General features: G+C 36.8%; 2 protein-coding genes across 22 annotated transcripts in view; one reads left to right on the top strand and one right to left on the bottom strand.

The window, feature by feature from the left end:
* Window positions 1-22,723, top strand: part of ankrd44 (ankyrin repeat domain 44) — a 52,616-nt gene extending 29,893 nt beyond the window's left edge. For 2 of the 10 annotated variants that reach the window (XM_073912867.1, XM_005167785.6), the window contains exons 15-28: window positions 3,852-3,917; window positions 5,638-5,749; window positions 8,153-8,224; window positions 9,068-9,269; window positions 11,056-11,143; window positions 11,391-11,508; window positions 12,017-12,236; window positions 12,351-12,438; window positions 12,531-12,614; window positions 14,582-14,727; window positions 14,844-14,926; window positions 15,403-15,482; window positions 18,461-18,552; window positions 18,996-22,723. In XM_073912867.1, the coding sequence (XP_073768968.1) occupies window positions 3,852-3,917; window positions 5,638-5,749; window positions 8,153-8,224; window positions 9,068-9,269; window positions 11,056-11,143; window positions 11,391-11,508; window positions 12,017-12,236; window positions 12,351-12,438; window positions 12,531-12,614; window positions 14,582-14,727; window positions 14,844-14,926; window positions 15,403-15,482; window positions 18,461-18,552; window positions 18,996-19,027 (1,483 nt within the window). In that variant the 3' untranslated portion in view covers window positions 19,028-22,723. Of the gene's footprint in view, window positions 1-3,851; window positions 4,055-5,637; window positions 5,750-8,152; window positions 8,225-9,067; window positions 9,270-11,055; window positions 11,144-11,390; window positions 11,509-12,016; window positions 12,237-12,350; window positions 12,439-12,530; window positions 12,615-14,581; window positions 14,728-14,843; window positions 14,927-15,402; window positions 16,126-16,185; window positions 17,706-18,460; window positions 18,553-18,898 lie in introns of those variants that run through there. The other 8 variants (XM_005167784.6, XM_005167783.6, XM_073912869.1 and 5 more) reach the window with 5 other exon arrangements.
* A 2,147-nt stretch (window positions 22,724-24,870) lies between these two features.
* Window positions 24,871-27,064, bottom strand: part of pikfyve (phosphoinositide kinase, FYVE finger containing) — a 30,511-nt gene continuing 28,317 nt past the window's right edge. For 11 of the 12 annotated variants that reach the window (XM_009304722.4, XM_005167666.5, XM_068223301.1 and 8 more), the window contains 4 exons: window positions 25,907-26,035; window positions 25,557-25,818; window positions 25,407-25,481; window positions 24,871-25,318 (listed from right to left, as the gene is read on the bottom strand). In XM_009304722.4, the coding sequence (XP_009302997.1) occupies window positions 25,203-25,318; window positions 25,407-25,481; window positions 25,557-25,818; window positions 25,907-26,035 (582 nt within the window). In that variant the 3' untranslated portion in view covers window positions 24,871-25,202. The remainder of the gene's footprint in view (window positions 25,319-25,406; window positions 25,482-25,556; window positions 25,819-25,906; window positions 26,036-27,064) is intronic. The other variant, NM_001127305.1, reaches the window with a different exon arrangement.

Below are 27,064 nucleotides of genomic sequence, written 5' to 3'. Positions count from 1 at the left end.
TTGTTTTTGATGATGCTGTACAAACTCAACATATGTGCTCTAAAAAGATGTAGCCTCATCTAATGTCTATGAGCAAGGTTTTCATAGTGGTTCATAAAAAAATTTGATTACATCTTTAATGCCCTCCAACCTTTTTTGGATATCGCATGGGCATAATTAATGTTACAAAAATATTCACATTCGTGTGTTTGTGTGCACTTTTGATCAGTTATCAAAAATGTTGGTTTGTGTTAAGCACTTTCTGCTGACAGATTTTGCAGCACGCACTGTGTTGTTGATTTTTAATGCTAGTTTGTATTTGAAGCAATGGGATGGTGGAGTTAAAGGTGCTGTGAAGTGCTTTGAAATGTGCAGTTTTCATTCAAAATTTGACCTAATCTCAACAGAAACATGAAGGCAGGGCGGGACCTGGAGTAACTCCTCCCCTTTAAAAAAACAGTCAGTAGTATTTTCCTCACAGCTCTACCAGTAAGAGTGGTTGAGCTCAAGTGCATTAAATAAAAAGCAAATGAGAAGCCTTAGGGGGGCGGGGCATGTCAGATACTAGAGAGCATTTGATTGGTTAAGATTTGATAATAAACTGAAGTATGATGTGACATGAAAAAAAATTGTTGATCCATTTAGGCGGAAGTGACAAACTGCCAGCTTTGGGTGTTCATGGAAGGTTTATAGCTCATTAACGGAAATTTTGTCATTGTTTTGGAGCACATTAGCTTATAGACATTCTTAAAATGAACATACTGATTGTTAAATCTTAAAATCTTAATTTAAATTTCACAGGATTTTATTTTATTTTATTTTATTTTAATTTATTTATTGACTAAGGGTAAAACACCCTCTAGCTGAATATTTTACAGCACACAAATAGACCACACTTTGGCCAAACTAAATGTAACTTACAGTTCTAGGTGCATTTTTAACCCAATGAAGTGGGTTCGACACAGGCATCAGGTGAAATGGAGTGCAGCACCAGTCCTCTTCTCCAGAGACTGCTAGCAGCTACAGTAACACATATATCTGTTACCATGGCAACCACGGGCTATTTTTAAGTCTCTTGTCATTGGGGTAGTTTATGTGCAGAGACGGGGGTTGACGTCAAGTTGATACGACATACGGAAACACCTTTAATTTTGTCTAATTTAATTAGCTGCTATAATTTACAAGGAATTTTGTGAATAAGTAAAGAGATGTGTCATACTATAGTGTCATTCATTCATTTATGTGTGTGAGTTAGTTATGATGTGTGTGATTATTAAATAGACACATTTTGTGATATTAATTATATATATATATATATATATATATATATATATATATATATATATATATATATATATATATATATATATATATATATATATATATATATATATATATATATATATATATTTATATAAAATAATAACCGATGAAGAATTTTATTGTCACAGTTAGAGGAAGGAGGACCCAAATGCAGAATGAGTGCAGGGAGTGTTTATTGACAATAATATGTGAAAAAGGGGTTAAGTGAAGCACAGTTCAATGGTGTAATGGACAGGGTAGTGCTGCTGAGTCCTGAATGGAGCAGACAGACAAAGGAAGTTGTGTTGGAGAGTCCTGTTGAAGTAATCAGCGGCCACAAAATGCTAGGAGAACAGCAGACTGAGCCGGGATGCTCAGGCCAGGCAGGAGGTGGTGAAGGCCTTGGATGAGACACTGCTGATCAGTGATTCTGGAGAGTTGTGGTCTCACTGTGGGCAGGGCTGGACAAAGACAGAGAGAGACGAGACAAACACAGACACAGGCTGTTTTGCAATATGTGTTCTTCAGCGACCATGCATCCTCATGTTCTCGTGTAATGTCAACGTCAAGTTTAGTTCCAAAAACTCAGGACCACAAGTATGGAGGACGTGTGAAAGTTCCCAGATGTGTTTTTGTAATCGAGGACACATCGATGCAGACTTGAGCAGAAAACTTGCTCGCAAAGTCCCAGAAGTCCTTGCGGCTGAATAAAGGGGGTGGGAAGTGCAGCATTCTATATAGATTTAGTATTAAAGTTCAGAGATCTAACTTATCTCAGAAGTTTCCGCAAATGAAATGATGAAAGTAAACATTACCATGAAAATTTGAATAGAGGCATAAGCGCATTAAGGGTGTTTATTTGCTGAAATTTGTATTTAAATCTGTTTTATTTGTATTGTGTAAAGTATATTTGTAAGGTATTTATGCATAGTATATATTTTGAAAAGGGGAAAAACAATAAGTCATTGTATGAATGCTTTAGTATTTAAATTTCCCATTAAAAACGTGTGAAGGTCACATGACCAACAGGAAGAAGCACGGAAGAACGCAGCATCTCATTTCTCAGAGGACGTGTTCTCTGTTCTCGTGGCCTTCTGAGTTCGTTCTTCCAAAGTAACTTGGCAAGAACGCAAGTCTGTTCTCAGCATTCTTGGAATTTAGAAACAGCCACAAAGACAGGGCAACTAAACTAAGAAACAAAATAATAAAACAAATGGAAAACTAAAGCTGTTAAAAATAAAACCAAAGAGAAATTAAATTGTATTCAACTTACTGAAATAAAACGGGAAATATATCCAGTAAAAAGGAACTAAACACTTAAAACTACTAATAAAATAAAGATAAATAGAATAACTTAAGAAAATTTTAAAAAGGTGAACTAGACTGGGATGACACCGAAGGCCTACTGAAAAACCACAAACATAAACAAACATTAGACAAAGACAACTCAAACTAACCAATAGCAGCATAGAGAGAAACACGCACGGTCAAGTCACAAGCAACAATAAGTAACATGAAATACAAGATGCAACAATAAACTGACAAAGACATGAGGGAAGAGAGCACAATATAAAAGGAGGAAAGAACATGAGGACCAGGTGTAAACATTGAGACTTACGAGTACTAGATGAGGGCTGAATAATGGGGTGTGGCAGTTGGAAACAATGAGGGAGGAACAGAGGAGCACATGGTGAACACAAACACAGGTTGAGCCATGTGCTCAGACACAACATAAACAGACACGTTGAACAAGGACAACACAGACACAACATCTAGCATTGACCCATGACATTCATTCATTCATTTTCTTTTCGGCTTAGTCCCTTTAATAATCTGGGGTCGCCACAGCGGAATAAACCGCCAACACTTAACAAGCAAATGTTTTAGGCAGCAACTCATCACTGAGAAACATCCATACACATTCATACACTACAGACAATTTACCCAATTCACCTATAGCATTCACCTATAGCACATATTTTTGGACTTGTGGGGGAAACCAAAGCACCTGGAGGAAACCCATGCGAACATGAGGAGAACATGCAAACACGGGGAGAACATGCAAACTCCACACAGAAACGGCTGTGAGGCAAACGTGCTACCCACTGCGCCACCGTGCAGCCAGACCCATGACAGTTATGACATAACCTTTCTGACATGGTACCACAGTTACAATATAATTAGTTTATTCATGTTCTCATCTTTGTAAAAACGTAACAAACAAGAACAAAATCATAATAAATCAACATTCACTTATCACAAATAATAATAATAATAATAAAGCAATTTCTAGCTGGATAAGTTCATTCTAATAATTCAATTTATGAGCCAAGCCTAAACAACAAATTCACACGCTTATATTAGGTGGACATGGCAACCTTCCAAGTATCAACAAAACGCAAGGCTGAACATTAATTTAGGAGGGTTTGCTCTCATTTAAATGGTCACTCTTAAAACTTTCCAGTGTGTGTGTGTAGCCATTCATATTATTCACAGCCTTTTTTTTTCTTCAAATGAGTGACTTGATTAATTATTGAGTGAGAAGTGTCTGTGTGTGATTCTCTCTGAAGGCGGCGTGTGGTCCTGGAGCCGGAGAGTGACGGAGTTCAAGCTGAGAGGGAGAAGGAGGCCGCTCTGTGAGTTCCCTGGAACGGTCCACATCTGCTCAGCCTCATCTCTCTGTCCCCCCTCTGTGTCCACATGTCCCACCGTTCACTCCTACTGTTTACGTGTGTGCTGTTCTGATGCCAAAACACTGGATGCTTATGTCTGTGTGCGTCTTTAACCTCATCATTTTCATGTCTGGGACAAACTAAATGTATTTTCCTTCTCTTCCCTCTCTTTATATGCATTGTTTTCTGTTATTTCAATGTATTATTGCACATAATCTATATGTTTATATATGCGTGTGTATATTACATGTTCAGTCTATGTTATTTCCCTGCTGAAAAAAACAGCTTAAACCAGCCTAGGCTGGTTGGCTGGTTTTAGCTGGTCAACCAGGCTGGTTTTAGAGGGGTTTTGGCCATTTCCAGGTTGGTTTCCAGCCATTTACAGCCTGCTTGATCAGCTTAGCCAGGCTGGGAGCTCCCAGCCAAAACCAGCTGTGTCCAGTTTAAGCCAGGCTGGTTAAGCTGGTTTTAGCTGGTCATTTTCCAGCCTGACCAGCTAAGACCAGGCTAGAAATGACTGGAAACCAGCCTGGAAGTGGCCAAAACCCCTCTAAAACCAGGCTTGTTAACCAGCTTAAATGAGCCAACCAGCTTAAGCTGGTTTAAGCTGTTTTTTTTCAGCATGGGAGCAAGTACTTGACAACGCCAACAATAAATAAATACCTGACCACAGGACTACAGTATATATTATATATACAGTCTGGTTCTCGAATATGATAGCCTGCGGTATTCTGCAATATCAGAACTCTTACAGCCTCTTCACTCTTGTGTATTACTCTGCCCACATATAGTGACAGCAGATCAATAAACTCACTACAGTTTGACAAATATGTTTTGTCATCACCTGTTTCGTCATCAGTTTAGACATTACGCTAGAGAATCATTCAAACACTAGCTCTAAAGTGACGGTGGTGAATTAGTAATGGCTTCTGCTGTTCTGACGTCAGCTGCAGATGTGAATGAATGGCAGAAGAAAGTAGTTCCTCATACAGAATGGTTTTTAGACTCTTGTCTAAAAAAATGTTTCATTTTTCTTTTTGATATACACGATCATGCTGTCAAAATGCTGTATAAGGCAAGGCAAGTTTATTTAAATAGCACATTTTATACACAGTTGTAATTTAAAGTGCTTTACATAAACTGGAATTAAAGCATAAATAAAATAGAAACAAATAATATAAAGACAGATGAAAACAGCATAACGACAGTTTTTCCATATTCCAAAACACCGGTGTATCATAATTTCTGCGATATGGCTGTATATTATCACTGCGCAGGCCTCCCACCAGTGTCAATTCATAGCCGTATTGCACTGCTACTCGTGTGATATTGCTCATATATATGTTTTATTTTATTCTTTTACAACATGACATCCCCATTTTCTAACATGCAAAATAAAGCATTTTATTGTCCTTTTGAAAAGAGATTGATTGACATGCACAAAAAAGTTAAATGAAAAGAAAACACTTCTGTTTGAGTACTTTGTTTAAATATTCTATTTGTTTAGAAATATATATTTTTAATTATGTTGTTCTTGATTAAAGCAGTTAAATGTAATCTGTTTTTACATTTCTGTATGGAAATGTAACATGTGTCTTATACTTCAATGCAACAGTTTTGTTTTTCTTTTTAAGTAAGTATGTGTTTATATAAATGTTATTTATTTCTATGCGTGTGTTTGCAGGTGTCTGGAGTTCCTGTTGCAGCATGGCGCTGGCCCATCGCTTAAAGATAAACAAGGCTACAGTGCGGTTCACTATGCTGCAGCGTACGGCCACAGACATTGCTTAAAACTGGTGAGAATACAATTATGTCCTGTGTGAGCTTCAGGGCACTTCCTCTGTTATCAACGGTCACTACAACATTACATTTAAATATGTGACCTAACATGCAAATGGGTTTTGTCCAATGTTTGGTTTCCTTCTTGGGTTCTAAAATGATATACATTTGAAGTCAGAATTATTAGCCCCCCTCTAGAAATTTGTTTCTTTTTTAAATATTTACCATATGATGTTTAACAGAGTAAGGACATGTTCACAGTATGTCTGATAATATTTTTTCTTATTTGTCTTCTTATTTGTCTTCTTATTTGTCTTTCTTAAAAGTTTTATTTGTTTTATTTTGGCAGTTTTTAATTAAAAAAAAACATTTTAAGGTTAAAATTATGAGCCTCTTTAGGCTATATTTTTTTTCGATAGTCTGCAGAACAAACTATCGTTATACAATAACTTGCCTAATTACCCTAACCTGTCTAGTTAACCTAATTTACCTAGTTAAGCCTTTAAAAGTCACTTTAAGCTGTATAGAAATGTCTTGAAAAATATCTAGTAAGATATTATTTATTGTCATCATGGCAAAGATAAAAGAAATCAGTGATTACAGATAAGTTATTAAAACTATTATCCTTAGAAATGTGTTGAAACAATCTTCTCTGTCAAACAGAAATTGGGGATAAAATAAACAGGGGGGCTAATAATTCAGGTGGCTAATAATTCTGACTTCATCTGTATATATTAAAACGATTGTTTACCAAAAAATGAAAATGTACTCAGGCTCAAACCATACAAGTGTTTCTTTTTCCTGTTGAACACAAAATAAGTTATACTGAAAAACTTTGAACCATTAACATCGTAGTAAAAAAATAATTCCTATGGAAGTACTATGTTTCTGACATTCTTTATCCATCTCAAGTATCATGTTTTGGTCAACAGATCAAGGAAACTCAAACAGGTTTGCATGAGTAGATGATGAGTAACTCATGACAGAAGTCTTCAACCTATTGTGCGACACCTGCTGGTGAAGTGAATATGTTTATTATTCAAAAATAAGTGTTCTTTTATTCTGGAAATGTTTAAAAATTTAGGCATTTTGGCAAGAAATTAATAAATGTTTAGATAATATATTCCATATCCCGATCGATTTTTTTTTCCTTCTCAACGCTATACTTAGGCCTAAAAAATCCTATGTTAGAAGAAGAATTTGACAAAATAACTGCTGAAAATTTTGCTGATAGCCTGTAAAAAAGCCATAAACACAAAATGGTTACAGCTCTAAATACCTCAAATTAGTGACTGTTTTGACATAATTTATTAAATCTATTAGATGGAGAGGCTAATAATGAACTGTCGTTTACAGTCTGAGAAGTTTAATGAGACATTGAGAAAACATGTAGAATGTATTCTTCCATTAAGACCAGATTTACTATAGAATGAAGTCTGAAAGATGTGAATGTTATTTTGTTTAATTTTGTTTATTATTTTTTGCAATGAGAGAAAATATTAAATAAAGACAGCGAGAAGAACAATACCCATTTAAAAAATAAACTAATAAATAAAAATTTACATTTAACATCCCAAAAGCACCATCCTCACAGTTTCATATGTATATAGTTTACGTAATAAAAATAAAGAAAAGGCTAGACTGGGTGCCACAATAAGGGTTAAAAAAGTACATAATTGTAACTGAAAAGCAACAAATCCGTTTAATCTGTTTTCTTTTTGACGATATGCAAAACAGTTACGAGTGTAATGTTTTGATTGTTTTTATGATGTTTTTATCCTTAAAGCATTAATGTAACTTCCTTATTTACTTATTTATGGACATTTTTTTTGTATTTTATAATTTCATTTATTTTTACAGTTTCTGGATTCGGATGTTTGATTGTTTTGTGTACCCAATGTGGAAAACCCTATATACAATACATCTGTATGTAAATTTGGAAACTGCAATAAAAGCTAAATAAAAAAATAAATAAATAAGTGTAGGGCAGTTTAATTCAAGACAAGTCAAGCTGAGCTTATTGTCATTTTGCTACATGTGTGGGCAAACAGTGGAACTAACTGTCATGTCTTGCAGGACCACAGTGCTATGTTTGTAATTTATAAATGTGAACAACACATAACCTAAGACAGACTGTACAAGTATTTTTACACAAGACAGAACAGTATTGTTCTACATATTGTACAAATGAGGTATTGAAAAGAATTTGTGTAACATGATTTGTGGTAAACAAGTAAACCTTGTTTTCCTTATTGAGTCCTTGTAAGTTGTAGTTTAGGTAAAGTGTCTGGTGCATATAGAGGGAAAAGTGCTTCTACAGGTGGTTTGTCAAGTCCACTTACCTGTGCGAGGCGCACTCAAAAATGTTTTTTCTGGAGTCCAACGAGAATAGCTGTAATTCAGATCATATTTGATTTCAGCTTTTGGACAGAGATGAAAACCATCAAGATGACATGGAGAACAACCAAACCAGAAGCCCTTTACATCTGGCTGTGAGTCCAAATTTACATCTTTAAAAGCACAACATGTATGATTTTTTTTCATAAAAAATTTCCAAAAACCACTAGAATAGTAATATACATTTGGCTGACTCATGTTTACATTACCCCAAAGATTTCAAATAATGTTAAAATCCAGAAAAATAAGCAATTTTAAGTAGTGACAAAGGTCATGACCTTTCTAATGACGTCATACACCCTCAATTCCCGGTTTGGTTTTATAAAAGCAGGGAAATGCCAAAGATGCTTTAAAATGTTGTGCATTTTATCAGACTGCACAGAGCATGTTCATGACAGAAAGAACTAGAAGTGGTCGACTGTGACATAACTCCATTGCTTGAATACTTTAGCTCACCCATAAACATAATTTATGCATGATTCTCTTAAGATGTAATTAAGACAACACCTATGATTCCACACTTACACTATCATCAAACTTTGCCTTTGTTTGTTGTGAATATGTTCCCTCTAATGGCAAAATTACATAGTGAGCCTTTTAAATGTACACACACACACACACATAGTAGTAGCACATTTTTGAAAAACGTCTTTTATTCTAACTAAGAGTACATTTATTTGATGGAAATGCATTAAAACTGTATATTAAGAAATGTTTTTACACTTTAACTGTCATATCATTCTTTTAAACACGCTAAAATCAATCATAGTACCTTTAGAAACGGCTGAGCACTGTTATCTACTACCTAATGCCACATTTTTCACAGAAAAACAGAGCTTAATAGGTTTGATCACCACAGATTACTTGCTTAAATAGGAGTAATATTTGAGAACACGTTTAGAATTTGTACACCTTTCAATGTGTGTATGTGTGTCTAGGCATATCACGGGCACGCGCAGGCTCTAGAAGTGCTCTTGGAGGGTCACTGTGAGGTGGATCAGGGGGATGAAGTTGATCGGACTCCACTGGCCCTTGCTGCTCTCAGGGGCCACACTGACTGTGCTCTCACACTTCTGAACCACGGGGCTTCCCCGAGAAGCAGAGATACTGTCAGAGGACGTACGCCCATCCACCTTGCAGGTGTGGTGGAAACTATTCTGCACTTTTTTTAATGCATTATTGTTTGTGATTGTTACGTGTTTAATTTATGTTGGATGAGATGTAACATTCAGTCTCTAATGGTGCTGGGTGAAAATGAGAAAATGTTGAGCGAGAAGATGGATAAGTGAAACAAAAATTATCAATTTATTAAACTGAGAATATCAAACAATGAATATAGAAATTTAGATTTGTACTTTTTTTGTAATTTAATCAAAAACAGGACTGTTGCCAAAACAAAGTAATAAATATATAACAAAACAATCTAACTAAACTCCAATCCACTAAACTTACCAAAGAAAAATGCAGAAACAAACCCGTAATCTTCCGCGTATGCGATGCTTAACTAAACTTCTTATCTATTCCAAAAGATAATTACGAATGTGGCAACTCCTCCATAAAATAACACTAGCACAAAAAAACTATGCTGCACAAAATTACTAGAGTTCTCATAAAGTACACACTATTAGCAAAGACTATACACAAGTATACACAACTAATTCACAAGACATGTCACTCGTTTCTGTCAATATGGTGAATAAAGCCCTGCCTACTGGTACAAGAGGCAATCAACGATCCCCATACGGTGAAAAAAGCCTGCCTTTTTGAACAGGAGCCAATCATAGATCGCTATAGACCAGGGGTCAACCAATTTCGTTCCTGGAGGTCCGGTGCCTTGCAGGGTTAAGCTCCATTTTGCCTCAACACACCTGCCTGGGTGTTTCAGGTATACCAAGTAACACCTTGATTAGCTTGTTCAGGTGTGTTTGATTAGGGTTGGAGCTAAATCTACTGGACACCAGTCCTCCAGGAACAAGTTTGGTGATCCCTGCTATAGACTGACAATACTCTGGGGGAGGGGCTTGGACCAGACATGAGTTTCTGTTGATTTTGTGTAATTTAAATGTTTAGAAATAAAACTAACGGGACAGATGTCGTTCAATTTTATTGGTGATTCCTAATATGAAATTCAGTCATAAGCTTTGCAAGCAATTTGGGAGAATTTGATGTTTCCCCAGTCGGACAGAATGCCCGAGCATACTGCCCGAGAGGCGTTTCAAAGATGGCCGCCATGTAAAAATGACTTGCCTTAAAGGGACTTTGCCATAAGCAAAACAAGAGCTTATCTGATAATCCAATTCGAATTTCCAATAATAAATACTAAATTGTGCTGCACAATCTAATAAATAAATCACTTAAATGAGAGACAAACTAAACAACAACAGCAACAAAAATAATATAAACAAATGAACAGGCTGGCCGACACAAGTGAGGAGTTTGGTGGCGAGCCAATCGCTCCTGCTGAACGGCGCAAGGGAACGTCTTTTATACGTGGCGGACTAGCTCCTGATTGGTGCGCCGAATGCATCATGATGGTGATTGTCAGCCTTCTCGATCAATGGTTGCGCACCTAGGACAGGACAGAGTACACAACAGAAGAGAAAACAAAACACCACAAAACATACGTGAAACGTAATAGTGATATTTGCAAAAATGTTATATTACTGTTAATAGGAATTATCTGGGATTTGTTGATAACAATAATTGATTGTTTGCTGAGAATGCCTTTTGTGCTACTTGAAGATTTTTTTTGTATGCAAATATGCATTTTACTTGATTGTTACAATAAAATATTACGATTTTTAAAAGCTCAGTGCTGCCATAAAATATTAATTGGTTGATCAAGCAGCCTTAATTAATACCATTAATAATTTTGTAATGAACATGTCTCCCTTAGTAATAGTAAATACATTTTTTTTCTTTCCAGTCATGAATGGTCATACATCATGTGTGCGCCTCCTGTTGGAAGACTCTGATAATGCAGATCTGGTGGACACAGCCGACTCTCAGGGACAGTGAGTTATAGATTAAGAATTTAAGTACTTAGTTACTACTAGTACTAACATTACATGCTAATAAAAAAAGAAACAACTATACAAATCGTCTCCCTAATTTCTGCACTATCAATGAATACAAAAGCATTAAACATGGTGACTAAAGATATATAAATTTTTTTTTTTGAAAGCAGACATCTAAACAAAGTTCAGAAAGAGATTCTTTCACTTGAGAGTGCATTAATTGTGTGTGTGTGTGTGTTTGCAGGACCCCTCTAATGCTGGCAGTAATGGGGGGTCATGTGGACGCTGTGTCTCTTCTGTTGGAGCGTGACGCCAGTGTGGACATGGCTGATCATCACGGTCTGACTGGTCTACACCTTGGGGTGAGTTTCATGTGTCATGCGCCACGTTTTCAGTGGAACAAACTGTATTTGATTTGAAAATGTCTCATAAAAAGCGTCATTAATGTTTTAAAAATATTGATGACAGTTCTTATGGCCTCATGGCAATCATGTTTATGACAGATTTATGACAGGTTTTGTTGTCTTGGTAATGTCAAGTTGGCAAAAATGACAACGACCAAAGAGAGGTTGTGATGGATTGGTTTATGTCAAGTTGTCATCTTTGCATTTAATATGCCATAAGTGAGCGAATGACACCTTATAACAGTTGTTATAAGCATGCATTCACTCTCATTCACAATCAGACAGTCATTTAGTCTTATGAACACCCCTTAAAGTAAACTGTTACCAAAAACTCACAGGTTTGGAACAAGTGGAGGATGAGTTAAGCAAATTTAAATTTTTGAGTGAACTATCGCTTTAAGGTGTACTGTTAAATATTTCTGTGGTTGTCATGACTGTTTTTTGAAACACTTTTTGTCTCTTTCAGCTCTTATGTGGACAGGAGGAATGTGTTCAGTCTCTGCTGGAGCTGGAGGCATCAGTGCTGCTGGGGGACTCCAGGGGTCGGACAGCAATCCACCTGGCTGCAGCAAGAGGCCACGCATCTTGGTTGAGCGAATTGCTCAGTATCGCGTGTATTGAACCCCCGTTGCCCCCTTTGCGAGACAACCAGGGATATACGCCCTTACATTATGCCTGTTACTATGGTTTGTTTTTACAGTCTCCATTTAGAGTTGAAATGATGAAATCAGAATGTAGCTTTTGTGAAGCATTGTGGAATAACTTTGTGTGTGTGTGTGTGTGCGTGTGTGTGTTTGTAGGTCATGAGGGCTGTGTAGAAGTCATACTCGATCAAAAAGACTTTTGCCAGTTTGAAGGGAACCCCTTTACACCTCTGCATTGTGCTGTGTACGCCAGTTGTTAGCCTCATGTCTTAATTTCTCTCACTTTTTGCTCTTCTTTTCCTCTGTTTTAACTTTGCTGAATCCTCTGTACTGCAGGGTCAATGACCATGAGACCTGTGCCACCCTTTTATTAGAAGCCATGGGATCAAAGATTGTAACATGCAAAGACTCCAAGGGCAGGTTAGTTTTGTTTGTGTGAACAAAGACCTAAAACAGTATATTAGATTTTTATTTGAAACAACAGACATTGTATTAGAGGCTTATTGAATATCAGATGAAATCGTGCTTTTTTTTAGGGACAGATTTACAGTCTTTACTATGGCAAAAGCTAAAATTTTCTAGATCATGATTAACTCATAACTAATACTAGATGTATAATAAACTTATACCTATGTGGCTCCGAAACAAGACTTTAAATGAAATTTTAAATAGTGTGATTTGCATTGGGGCGACACAGTGGCGCAGTGGGTAGCGCTGTCGCCTCCCAGCAAGAAGGTTGCTGGTTTAAGTCCAGACTTGGTCAGTTGACAAATCTGTGTCAGTTTATTTCTGTTTGCATGTTCTCTATGTGTTCGTGTCGGTTTCCTCCGAGTGCTCTGGTTTCCCCCACAGTCCAAAGACTGTGGTAAGCTAAATTGTCCGTAGTGTATGTGTGTATGTCCTGGTCCTTCAGATTGGGGGTTAGACGTTGGGCTAACAACACACCTCACCTCAAACTAGATGTTACGAAACACGAATATGGTGAGGCTAAATATCAACTTCGATATATATGGCACTGGGAGTAAGTGATTTGCATTAGATAGGAGAAATATCAAGCAAGTGACATTCATTTTAAAGCCCAATTGATAACATTTAAGCAAAACATTTCATATTGGTTTTTAAAATTATATTGTTAAAAATAAAGATTTAGATATCTGGACATGTGGCGCAGTAGGTAGTGCTGTTGCCTCACAGCAAGAAGGTCGCTGGTTCAAGCCTCAGCTGGGTCAGTTGGCTGGGTCACGTGGGTTTCCTCCGGGTGCTCCGGTTTCCCCTACAGTCTAAAGACATGTGGCACAGGTGAATTAGGTAGGATAAATTGTAGTATACGAGTGTGAATGAGTGTGAATGGATGTTTCCTAGAGATGGGTTGCAGCTGGAAGGGCAACTGGCTGCGTAAAAACATATGCTGGATAAGTTGGCGGTTCATTCCACTGTTGCGACCCCAGATTAATAAAGGGACTAAGGCGAAAAGAAAATGAATGAATGAATGAATATCTGGATCTTTCTGGTTGTTACTAATTAAAACACATTTGTGACCCTGGACCACAAAACAAGCTTTAATTTGCAACTGTATTTGGCAATAGGCAAAAAATACAAAGTTTGGTTCAAAATTATGATTTTACTTAATTTAACTATAATTTTATCATTACAATATTGTATAAAGTAAAGATGTTTTATTAAGATATCCAACTGTAACTATATTAAAAATAATCTTTGATTAGTAATATCAGTTTGCATTTTTAAGAACTTCATTAAAGGTGAATTTCTTCAATATAAATTTTTTTTTAACCCTCAGAATTATGTAATAAAATCACTGTCATAAATATTTCATGCGTAAATAAAATTCACGTATCCGTAATTATAAAATCGTACAGGAAAACGGAACATACTCGTAATTTTATGAGGGTAAAATTCCAAAATCTGTGAACAGACACAGATATGACATTTTCTTTGTCTGTTTGTATATGACTGATAAATTTATAATAGGTATACTTTACAAACACGAAATACAGTTTCACCACAGACTCGAAGTCCTGATTATGAGTACGAATCAAACAGCGACACTCCACTGTCAAAATTACATCACCGCTGTCACAGGCATTAAAATCTATAAAAATCTACAGAATCTATAATTTCGTATAGTTGTATCTCTATCCCAATCCTACCAAACCATACATCAATGGAAACTTATGGAAACTTTAATGTGACGTATCTCAAAGGAAAGTGATCCAGAGTAACATTTGAAAACATAGTTAAACATCATTAGTTCTAGTAATGAGAAAATAGACACAGCACGTATTTTAAAATGACAATATTTCTTATCAGTTTCTTTTGATCATATATTAAGCATTGCTAATGAACTGAAGAATTGTATCTCTTATCAGGACACCCTTCCATGCCGCTGCATTTGCTGGCCATGTAGACTGTGTTCAGTTGCTCTTGTCCCATAATGCGTCTGTGAATGAGGTTGACCAATCAGGACGCAGTGCTCTTTGTATGGCAGCAGAGAAAGGAAGGGTTGAGGTTGTAGGTATGCATCTATTTTTCTTTTCTTTCTTTTTTTGCATTGTGTCCATTTTCATTTATATATATATTGTGCATGAAAATAAACCCACTCATTTAAATTGTTGCACGTGTTTTAAACAGAAGCTTTGCTTGCTGCTGCCGATGTGAACATAAATCTGATTGACCAGAAGGGCAATACAGCACTCCATCTAGCCTGCAGTAATGTAAGTATAGCCAAGCGCTTGCCATAGTCATCAGCTGCTGTCATTTTATTGTTTCTGTCAAAATCTGACGTTTCGCATTATTTGTTTTGGAGCGGTTGTCAGGTAACAATCAATTTCATTTGAAAAGTCTTTACTTTTAATTATATTTTTCCGGTAAAAGTTATGCCATTTTAATGCAACATTACAAACACTACAATACATACACATACAGTGAAACAAAAATAGTGCATACTATTTACATAGGTACTACATTTGGATTTAAACTTGCATCACAACCATTAGAAGAGTACAGTCTATATAGCATGCATACATATTATGAATGTATGCCTTTTAAAATAATAATAATAATAATATTAAAAAACAGATGAAATATGAAAACTAACACTGCAAACAGACTTTTTAAATGATGTGTATTATTAATCCATTACCCGAGGTCTTCTGAAGATGATTTTCCTGTTCTTTCTTTTTGCGTCTAGGGAATGGAGGAATGTGCTTTGCTCCTTCTTGGAAAACTTCCAGACTCTGCCCTTGTCGCTACAAACAGTGCACTGCAAACGTGAGTTCCCCTGCACCATATTATTTACTTTTATGCTTTTGACAGACTCTTCTCGCTAAAACCATACTCTTACATATTATTTTAGAAGCAATTGATTATATGCATGGAACATTCTTAATAGCACCGAACGAGAAACATAGTGCTGCATCAGGGCTCGGAAGGATTTTGAAAAGCTGGGGTTAGAGTTGGTGTCAGTGTGTGCACACTCAAAAAGACTATAAATGTATTAGAAATTTAAAGACACGGCACATGACTTCTTATCTGGAGTTTGTCTGGATCAGTTCTGGAACACAACCAGTATATCTATATATCAATATAGATTCAATACACTCCTAGAGCCTGAGTGTCCACATATGTGGACAGCACATTTTTAGCTCTTAAGTGGCTGTTTAAAATGCTTTAAATGTTTTATATTTTGTTACAGACATACAGTGTCATCCTGCAACTGTTTTGCAGCATATGAAATGTCCCAAACCCTATTTTAGCTGTCCAAAATTGGGAAAAAAAAGTTTTTACTTTCTGATAGTCAAAGCAAGTTAAAAAAAAATTCTATATTAAATATGCATAAAAATTTTTGGGAAAAAGTGTTTTATGTAAATTCGGACCACAAGTCCACATATATGGACATCATTTTTCTCTAAAAGTACATCATATTAAAAGACATCATATAAAAATCATATCAAAAGATTTTTATTCTAATTAGAGAAATAAAGAGAAATAAAAGATGCATGTAAAAAAAAAACACCTTGGGCTCTTATCGCAAATTTTGGAAATAACCATTGATCCTGAATCTTGCCTTTTCCTATTGAATGATGATTCTTCTGTACACCTGACTTTGAATTAAAAACAAACTTTTTTTTCTCAGGATTAACAGCTGCAAAGAAAACAATTATCGGTTCCCTCCTGATCTCCTGTCAGTTCAGCAATGGTTATACTATTTTATAGACATTATTTGAATTGCACAGTCCAATTGCCTTAATTAACAGACCAAAGACTTCAACAATCCTTCATTGGAACCAAATACATGACAATTTGATCTCCATTATCAAAACTTAAGTGATTTTAATTAAACGATGTAGGAGAAACAATTAAGATGTCTCAGGATATAGGTGACAACAAACTATCTTTTCTTTTGATCTGTTTTACAATCATTTTAGTAGACACTTCTTTTTTTCCATTTTGGTACTTTTCTGACATTATGTATATAGTTTATTTTTCTTTTATATTTATTTACAGGTTTCTGTATGCATATGTATATATTCATGTATGTATGTTTGTTTGTGTACAAATTTAATTTGTAATTTTCATTTTTGCTTCATGTTATCAATCATGCTATATACATTGAACCAAGTCAATGATGAGGAATTCTGCTATTACCATTGTTGATAACCATGTTTATTAAAAACACAATAAAGTTTTGGTAGAAAAAAAAAAAACCCTTGGACCCTAAGAGGATATATTAATTGTTACGAACTCCAATTTCTAATGCTCGTCTAGGGAGGGGTCAGCAACATAAAAATGACACGCAACTCAAGACAAAAATAAGTCTTTTCCCAAAATTTAATGGCAACAAAAATGTATAGAATTAATTTAGCAATATTAACAGAATCTAAATAATTAATTAAACAACCAAACATAAAACATAGATCAACAAAGAATAAAACAAACAGCAACAACAGCAGCATGGCTCCTAAGCAGCGGCTGCACAAGATGCACACAGAATTCTCAAACCTTCATCAGCACAGCAATTCTCAGCGAGTATGGGTCATGCTCGCAACAGAGCAAAAAACAGGAGGATCAGCCAGATACGTGCTGGAAACAAAAAGCCACACAGACGCACATTGAGCGTTCATACTACATACAAATATAGAGTACATCCATTCTCAAACACCTTTTAATTGTTACCATCAGGTCGTTGATATTGTGTTTCCAGATGTGTTTATACCCCAAGCAATTAGGTTTTTAAATTCCTCTTTTGTCAGTAGCAGTTGATGGCTAATAGACTGGATATTTATTTAGAGTAGAGTAGTGTTTTTAAATAATATATTTATATATACTTATATGCCAAATGTGAAATGTCAGAAGTCTCTGTGAGTTGATGCTGCAAATGAAATTTCCCTACGGGGACAAATAAAGATAACTAATTAACCAACTAACATTTAGCTTCCGCTTACAAACCCGACAACATGGAATTAGCCGCAGGTGCAAGGCAGAGTTAGCCTCAAAGAAAAAGAAAAAACAATTAATATCAAGAATAATACTCCCAAACAACAACAAATAATATTAATATTAATAATAATAATAATAATAATAATAATACAGGGTTCATACGATCATAGAAAACCTGGAAAAGTAATTTTGACATGGGGTTTTCCAGGCCTGGAAAAGTTTTGGAAAAATAGAAAAACCCACAAGGTTTTGGAAAAGTCATGGAGATTACATTTACATTTAGTCGTTTAGCAGACAGTTTTGTCCAAAGCAACTTAAGCTGCGGTCAAACTAGAGCTTGTGCTTGCAAAATTCTGTTGTATGGCACTGCGAAAAGGGGTGAGTTTAAACAATACGATTAGGCATAATTAAAAGTAAGCCATTCCTCCATATTTTACATTTTTATTTTAAATAATCTTTTATTGGTCTAACGCAATCACCTTATGGGATTTTGCTGGTAAGAATTCACCAAGAATTCAAACATTATTGTTCTTATAGTGGGTAGTAAAGTGCAAATTTTACTCAAGCTAAAACATATTTTAACATACTATATTCATATTTTATGATAAATATAAGCACAACATGCTGCCCATTTTTTTTCTTTTATTAAACATTTATTCCAAGAAATTAAGGTAAAAGTCTGTGAGTTTGATATTTGGCTTAAAACAGGAACCCTGATTTCACCAGAACTGTCTGGAGTGGCTCGTCAAATACCAACAAATTACCCTGCTCATAGCCCACTGATGCTGGCTTGTTTTTTTCTTCCTCAGCCCTCTTCACCTGGCTGCTCGCAGTGGGATGAAGCAGACGGTGCAGGAGCTGCTCTCTCGTGGGGCCAGCGTTCAAGTGCTAGATGAGAATGGTGCGTCTTCCTGAAACTACTATCTCAGCACGTTTGGCTCACCTGTAGATTGCTGTGTTTGTGCATCTCTCCGTGCCAGTCTTTTCTTTTGTTAGTGGCATAGCTCTTAGTGTCCCTTTGCCAAAGGCAGTGGCTGTATTTCAAAGCTTTGACTGTGTCATGTGTGCCCCCTTACTATGTGTTTGGCTGGCTGCCCGTTGAGCAAGGCACTAATGGAATGCTGCTTTCGTCCATGACCCCTTCACCACTGTCCTTCTGTTCCACTGTCCTGTCCCTCCCTTCACCTCTTTCTGCTTTCCTGTCCCTTTCCCTGTCTCTCTTGCTCTTTGGCTGTCTTTCCCCGCAGGTCTCACCCCTGCTCTGGCTTGCGCTCCCAGCAGGGAAGTGGCTGACTGCCTGGCTCTCATTCTGGCTACCATGATGCCTTTCTGCTCCCCTTGCAGCTCCGGAGCTCCCTCCCCAGGCACCCTGCTGAAATCTTTGCCCCACCAGGCCAAGAGTCCCCAAGGCCCCCGCAGTCCAAAGGATCCCTCCGGCCCCTCCAGTGAGGGCACGACCACTGAAAACGACTCTGACTCAGAGACTTTTTGACCCCGGCTCCTTCTAGAGGCACTCGTCGTAGTTTTCACTGCACATATTGTCATGATGAACTTTACAGAAGTTGTACAGATTTTTAATTAGTCTCTGTAAGAAGAGATTATGACACATGACATGGCACACCTGGTACGCTTCGGTTCAGCCACACTCGTTTGCACAAGAGATTTTTCAAAAGCCATTTTAATCATTTTAACGCAGTACGATTGAGATTACCAAATGTTGACTGACTTGGAGTACGAAGATGCAAAGTGCGGAGCGGTGTGTCTTAATGGGTGGATTTTTGAAAGCACAAACCATGTGGAAACACAAGGTGAGGTTACGCTCATTTTACTGATGATGTCACTTTGGGACCAATTTGGAATCAAGAATTCACATTTTTTGGACCAACAGGGGTATTGGTGCCACTTTTCCTAACTGCATTAAGTATTTATTCGCAAGCAAGGTTAAGGGCTGAAATACATGATGTGGCTAAAACTCAGATTTCTGCCCCATTCAATGAGTTTGAGACAAGTTGCTAAAAGTCAGAAGCAGCCTACAGGCTAATATCTTTAGATTAAGATTTAAGTCTAGTCTGAAGATTATTTATTCGTCTGAAAATTTGTTTTTTAAATAACCGTCAAGCCTAGTTTTGTGTCATCCTCAGTTGATTAGGTTGTGTTCACAGTAGTTTGGTTCTTTTGGTATGTTTGGTCCGCATCAAAAAAGAAACGGTTACATTTAGTCCTGTTTTGCCTAGGATTCGCTAGCATTTTTAAGACCAAACCTAAATAAATAAATATATTTATATATACAAACCAAACAACGGCATGACTTGTTTTTGGTTTGTTTGGATATGTCACCCATGTTATTACTCAATTGAATTATCAGTGGTTATTAGCGGATATAGGCTAGTAGGGGCCTTCTGTGCCTGCTGGTAGGCTCAGAAGGCTGTTATCATCCATCAACATGGTTAATCAGCTATACTAATAGAGAAGACTCCAGATCCAGATCTGTTTTTACATACATACTGTTATGGTTGGGGTAAGGGTGGACATTAATAAAATACAATTAGTGGGAAATTTAATAAATAATATAAATAATTCTCGTTAACTTCTGGAGACGTATGTGATCTATAGCTGATTAACCATGTAGATGAATGATAACAGCCTTTTGAGACTACTAGTAGATGCAGAAGGCTCCTACTGGCCCATAACTTATCAACTGATAACCACTAATAACGGCCATTCAATCAAATAATAACTTTTGAATCGGCTGGATATGTTAATATGTCAGTCAAACTGCACAAGAGTTTGTTTTGAAGCGAACTGAGATCCCCCTTATTTCAGTGGTCTTTGTCCACTTGGATGGTTGCACATCTAGGTTTGGATGGCATCATTCACATATGAACCACTCTAACATATCCAGAGTTTTCTTAAATAAAACCAAACATGCCCAAATTGTGAACACATCCTCTTACAATGTATGATGGCTAGTGTTTTAATATCGGTTTCAGTTTTTGAAGTCATGTATTCCAGCCTTAAGCCAAATTCAAATGCAAGTACTACCCAAGTTAAACCCAGTGTAATGTGATGAGAATACAATGCAAGTACACTAGTTGTGCTTTACACATTGCATTTTCAAATACATATTATAAATATGAAAAAAAAGCATTTTTAGTTTGTAATATTTTTCCAAAAAACAACTCTATTCCTAGGCCTTGATGATCTGATCCTTTTGGAGAATGGTTTGTTCCTTTCAGTCTTAGACACAGTGTTTAATAATACTTCTATTCATGTTGAATTTTAGAATCTAGTGAGAGGATGTGGCATGTTATGTGAATCAGGATGTTCTCAAGTCTGTACTGATATTTATTAACATTTAGAATATAATGGTACTTCAATTGTATGCACTTATTTATAGGAAATGTTCATCCCATAAATTAAAATCCTGTTATTATTTACTCATGTTGCTCAAAATGCTGGAACAGAAGCAGACTTTCTGAAAAGCCCAAATGTGGCTCTTTTCTGTACAAAAACAGTTTATAGTGACCAGGATTCCAAAAATGACAAAGAAATACCTCAAAATAGAAGCACATACTGTAATACAAGTCTCGAGGAGTGTTTTAGAAACTTTGTCTTAGAAAGAGGGAGAAATTTATACAGCAATTCCCCCCTTTCTTTGAAGTCCAGAAATAAATGTAAACTAAATGAAGCATGTTTCATGAAACTAGGAACTATGGAATCTGGTATAATAACAATCAAGTAGTAGGTGCAATGATATTGCACAGTACTTTGCCTAGTTAGCTAGAGACTATTTTCAGATGCTGCATAATAGCATTAGCAATGCTGTAGGCATGGTATAGTAAAAATGAAAGTTTCTTGATTATTACGCTAGTATAAGAGTATAGTTCCTCTCCATATTGACCTAGAAAATAGTGACTTTTCATTTTCTGTCAGTCTTGGTACACAATGTAACTACAAAAAAGCCAACATGCTAATGTTCTAATCTGATTCAATGACTTATGCTAAGCTAAGCTAAGCTAAAACTGCTCCCGCCAGACCTGGAGATCGGCTGAATGCATTAAAAAATGGTAAAACTTGACTGTTTTACTCTTGAGGAGTTGTAAAATGAGACTATTTACAAATAAAGTGGTGTGTTTAAGTAGAGATATTTAGTTTAAACTGACTTGATCTAGAGCAGTCACAGCTCACTGGAGGCAAGTTTGTCAGTGAATAATAACTTCAGTTTTAGTCTGGGCCTCACTATTGGTTTTAAAAGACTTGTTTTGTTGTCCATAAACAAAAGCAAGATGAGACTGAGTAAATAATGACAGTTGGGAGTAAAGTATTCATTAAACACTGAATCCTGAATTGTCTTTTTATTGTTTTCCTTTTGAAGTTTACTTAATTATTTGCACTTGTTGAATGTCAATCCCTTTTCCTTGATTTCTAAACATGCTTTTTGGGGGTTATGGGCAGCGAGGGAGTTTCAATTTGGAGTATATTTGCCTAATGTAAAGACCTTTCAGCCAACATTTAGGCTAAGTCTTGCCAGACAGACTCATTCCAAAGCAAATTTAAGATTAAAATCAAAACCGTTTGTATGTTTGCCTTTGTCTACCATGTGCCAGTTTCTCCACTGTGTCTAGTGCCTTGTTCTGCATTTTCAGAAGGTGTTAGATTACATCAATGTGTTTTTGTGTATTAGAGTGTAATGAAAGAGTTCACACCTGTAAACCAATGTTTTCTTTTTTTAACCATGTCCTGATGCTTGTGCCTATGAGAGTGTGATTTACAATAGAAAATAATCTTTGTACATATCGACTCATGTACATCATCATCATCACCACCACCAGAGCAAATATTGCACACAACTGTCCTATAACAAAAGCACATGGTTTTCTTTTATGAATTAGATGGATCGTGAGTGGAAGAATGCAGAGAAAAAAGCCCAACAGTATTACAACAGAAAATAAAAGCTTTGAGAGTGACAATCTTCTAGATCATGCGGTTTTCTCCATTCTGATGTTCGAGGTTCTTTGTCAAATTTCTTTTATATAAATTGTATGAATATTATATAAAATGCTTTAACAGAATTTAACGGAGTCTGTATTATTTTGTCAATTTGAAAATCCATTTATGAAAACTGCCTGTCCCGTTGGGAAACATTTAATGGTATTTTATGGAGATCAGTTTCACTGACAGACACAAACACAATCTAAACTGTTAAAGGAATTCAATACAAATGTCAGATAATAAAATTACTTTCTCAGGAGAAATGAATCTAATTCAATATTTTTATTAATAAAATAAAAAAGGCATATGCTTAGAGGTAATGGGGGACTATGATGGTGAACAATATTTACAATAAAGGAAAAATCACTAAATGTCGCAACGCAGCAAACATCAACTGTAAGCGGAACCGCAGGGAAAAAGGGGTGGTGGGGTGTGGTCGACTTTGAGCGCGAATGTGCAATAATTAAATTTGAAACTATAAAGTGCCACTGATCAATTGACGAAAAGGAGTTTTTGATATTTTTACAGAAAACGGTCAAAATGTTTATACAAAATGTAAAATGATGGTGGACCAAAAATGGACGCACCCCCTTGCTCATACAGTACATGGCACTGGCGCCATGTTGGCAGTTGCTTTTTGGCCTTTAGTTTGACAAGACTCTAACCGCAAAGCGTTTTTAAACAGTTTTTTTATTACGGTCACCATACTCACCCTTTCCTAAGGTCTTCGACAGCTTGGGACTTCTGCAAGCTGCACTATCATCTCGTTCATCAGCGACAATGAGGTATATCTTTGGTAATTGTTTGTCGCTCTAATCGTTTGCACTGTTTGTCACCGCCTTTAAGTTAATTAAAACAACTCAGTACAGGCTGTCTACAAACCAAATGACAAAAAATGACCTGTTCTACAATTTAATAATTTTTTAAAACATGAAATGTATGACTTTATTACATTAAATGGGGTCTTTATACAAGAATATATATGTGCGTCCCTATTAGCACATTTGTGCATTATTTTATTCAATTCAAGTAACGTTAGGCTGTGAACTCAGTGTGCGAATAACAGGGGGGTTTGGGGGGATTGACCACCACCCCCTCCCCCCAATTAATGTTTGATCCCATAGATATGGTTTGAGCCTCCCTTAAGGCCATCAAAACAAGATGGGGGGTCAGCCCTTTAATAGAAAGAAAGAAATAGCTTCTCTGATTTATATCTTAAATATTAATAACTAAAAATGTATATTATAAATATGGTAGCATGGTAGCGCAGTGGGTAGCACTAGTTCGAGCTCCGGCTGGGTCAGTTGGCATTTCTGTGTGTTTGCATGGTCTCCCCGTGTTTGCGTGGTGTTCCGGTTACCCCCACAAGTCCAAAGACATAGTATAGGTCAATTGGGTTGGCTAAATTGTCTGTAGTGTATGTGTGTAATTGGGTGTGTATAGATGTTTACCAGTGATGGGTTGCAGCTGGATAAGTTGGCGGTTCATTCCGCTGTGGCGATCTCAGATTAATAAAAGGACTAAGCCAAAAAAAAAAATGAATGAATGAATAATATAAATTTACATTGGCCTATAACGGTCCACTGTGAATGCATAATCGCGATTATCAATGCTAGAAAAAATATCGTTCAACAGTCTGAAACTGGAGGTTCTAGAGCACCAATAGACATAACACATTTCTTGTAAAATAGATGTTTGTATCTGCATCTCCATTTACCCCTATCATCAATGTATTATTTGCACACCGTATAAAATGCATTTAGAAACTTTACATTTACCTAAAGCAAGTATTGAAAGTGTGCTTGATTGTTTGTTTTTCTCATACTTTGATACATTGACATATATCATTTGCTCAGGTAGATTTTGGACATTATAAATGATTAAATATTGTATTCACAAAAAAGAAAAAGTGCACTTAAAATTCCAGGATGATGCACTTAATTGCATGAAGGAGGTGGTGGGCTTTTCAGTCCCCAATGATGATTGACAAAACCTAGTACAGAAGACAGTTGAGTGTTTATTGAAAAAAAATATATAGTGCCTAATTTAGGGAATGAATTACTTATTTTAGGATGGGGATCCCTTGCATGAGAATGCATCTCATTGACATCTAAAAGGCTGAAAAATCTCCAGTGTTTTGTGTGTGTGTGTGTGTGTGTGCTCACACCAGCATAGAAAAAAATCAAAACCGATCAGGCATTATATCTCGAATGACTTAACCTTTGACCAATATTAATAACCTTTAATTACATATCTCTGTACAGTTATAAACTTTTACATCATCCACAGTTAATAGGTTATAAACAAACACTACTGCATATCACGGTTCTAAAGGTTATGCCATTTCAGTTCAGTCTCTTCAGCAGGTTTTCTGGAACAGGGTCTTGGCACATCAGTTTTGGTCAGTTTGTACACAGCATAAAAAGAGGGGTTCAGTTTTTCCAGCTGCAGATATTGTAGCAGATAACGAAGGGTTCATTATTCTTTCTTTTAAATCTCTGAGTTCATGAGAGAGCAGCATATCCCTTTCCAAAAGTAACATTCCCTTCTTTACACCCATCAGCAGTTGAGCCCAAGTCCACTCCAGTGATCAGGGACCATAAGGAAGTATTTATCCATGGCCTCACAGAAACGTGTTCGATACAGCTCTGGTGACACCACTGTGGGCATTTTACCTGTCAGGAAGGAAAGATGATGACACATGAGTTTAAAGAATTAGTAAAATGTCTGAGAATATCATAAGTATTGATGACACAACAGTACCTTGACCTCCAAGAATCCCAGTAGATTTGACCACCATCTCCAGCTTTTTATCCCAAGTGAAAGTCCGGATATAATCTTCAAAACATACAAGAGTTTTAACAACTACTAAAAGTCCAAAGTGAATTTTAAAATGACCTAATAATTTCTCACCTATGATCCCCACAACTAGCTCATCTGTGGAATCGTCTCGGCCCACCAGCAGGGAGTAATCAATGATGAGGTGGCTGGACAGGAAGAGCGCGTCGCTGTGGATGGCAGCACGCAGGATGGCCTTGCAGTGCGAGCGAATATAAAGGGGATTGTCATGCACCAGTTTGAGCAGGTTCTCATCTAGGAGCACCACCTCACAGCTCTCCTTTCCCTGGTCCGTCTTCACGTTCCTGTTTCTCAGCGATCCTTTCAGGTCAAACACCTGCACAAACACCAGATAACATTGTAAGCATACAAAGACCCAATTTGTCAATGGGTTTTTCTGAAACACCAGTTCTAAGCTCCAGTACCTGTGCCATCTTTCGTCCATAGAAAAGGTTTTCCATCACAAGCAGGTCAAGCTTCTTCTCAGTGTTGTTCTGGGAGTTCTTGTAGCCGATGCGGTACACTCCCAGAATCTTAGCAAGTGCTGTGGGTCGCTGTTGCACAGATGCAAGAACATGTTGCCTTATACAAAGGTATAGCAAAGCAATTCCTATATATAACTATGGAGCAAATTAGGAAATTACAATTGTGTTGTCTTATGCAGAGTTCACCCTACCATTTTTAATTATGTCAGATCATTGTTGTTTTTACACTGTATGACTCTCTAGGGCAGGTGTACCCAAACTCCGTCCTGGAGGGCCGCTGTCCTACATAGTTTAGCTCAAACTTGCTTCAACACATCTGCCTGATTGTTTCTAGGATACCTAGATAGCTTGATAAGCTGCTTCAGGTGTGTTTAATTGAGGCTGGAACTAAGGCCTCCAAATGTGGGAATAAATCAGATATATAATCGGATATGTGACAATGCGACTATCTTATAGGCAGATCAGATTTATTAAGCCATTCCATTTTGTATGTCATTAAACTTGTGGTACTTGTAGACAATGTGGTACTTATCCGCGGTTTAATGACGTAGAAGGAAGAGCGTGTGTGTGCTCATCCTAAAATTTGGGAACCACTGCTTCTCATTAAAGCCCGCCACAATTTGCTCCCACCAGACCTGAGATCTCTCTCGTACCCACAAATTGCTCTGAATGGGCCCTCCAGGACTGAGTTTGGACATCCCTTGTGTAAACAGACAGGCAAAACAATCAGATATGGGCAGAAATCGGAACTGGGCATCAAAACCGGACAGTGTAAACGTGGCCTAAGATATGCAGGACACAGGCCCTCCAGGACCGAGTTTGGATACCCCTGGTGTAAACGGACACGCAAAAAATCAGATATAGGCAGAAATCAGAATTGAGCATTTAGACCTGACAATGTAAATGTGGCCTAAGATATGCAGGACCACAGGCCTCCAGGAGCGAGTTTGGGCACCCCTACTCTAGAGGAAGCATTCAGTTGCTGCTTTGCTCACACTGCATGATGGATCAATGACAGGAACATACTCACTGCATGACTACAATAGAAACAATCACAGACGCATGTGATGAGGAAATAACTCAAGATCATTCGCGAGA

This window comes from Danio rerio, chromosome 9, assembly GCF_049306965.1.
Source record: "Danio rerio strain Tuebingen ecotype United States chromosome 9, GRCz12tu, whole genome shotgun sequence".
NCBI lineage: Eukaryota > Metazoa > Chordata > Actinopteri > Cypriniformes > Danionidae > Danio > Danio rerio.
This window is presented reverse-complemented; position numbering and strand designations above follow the sequence as displayed.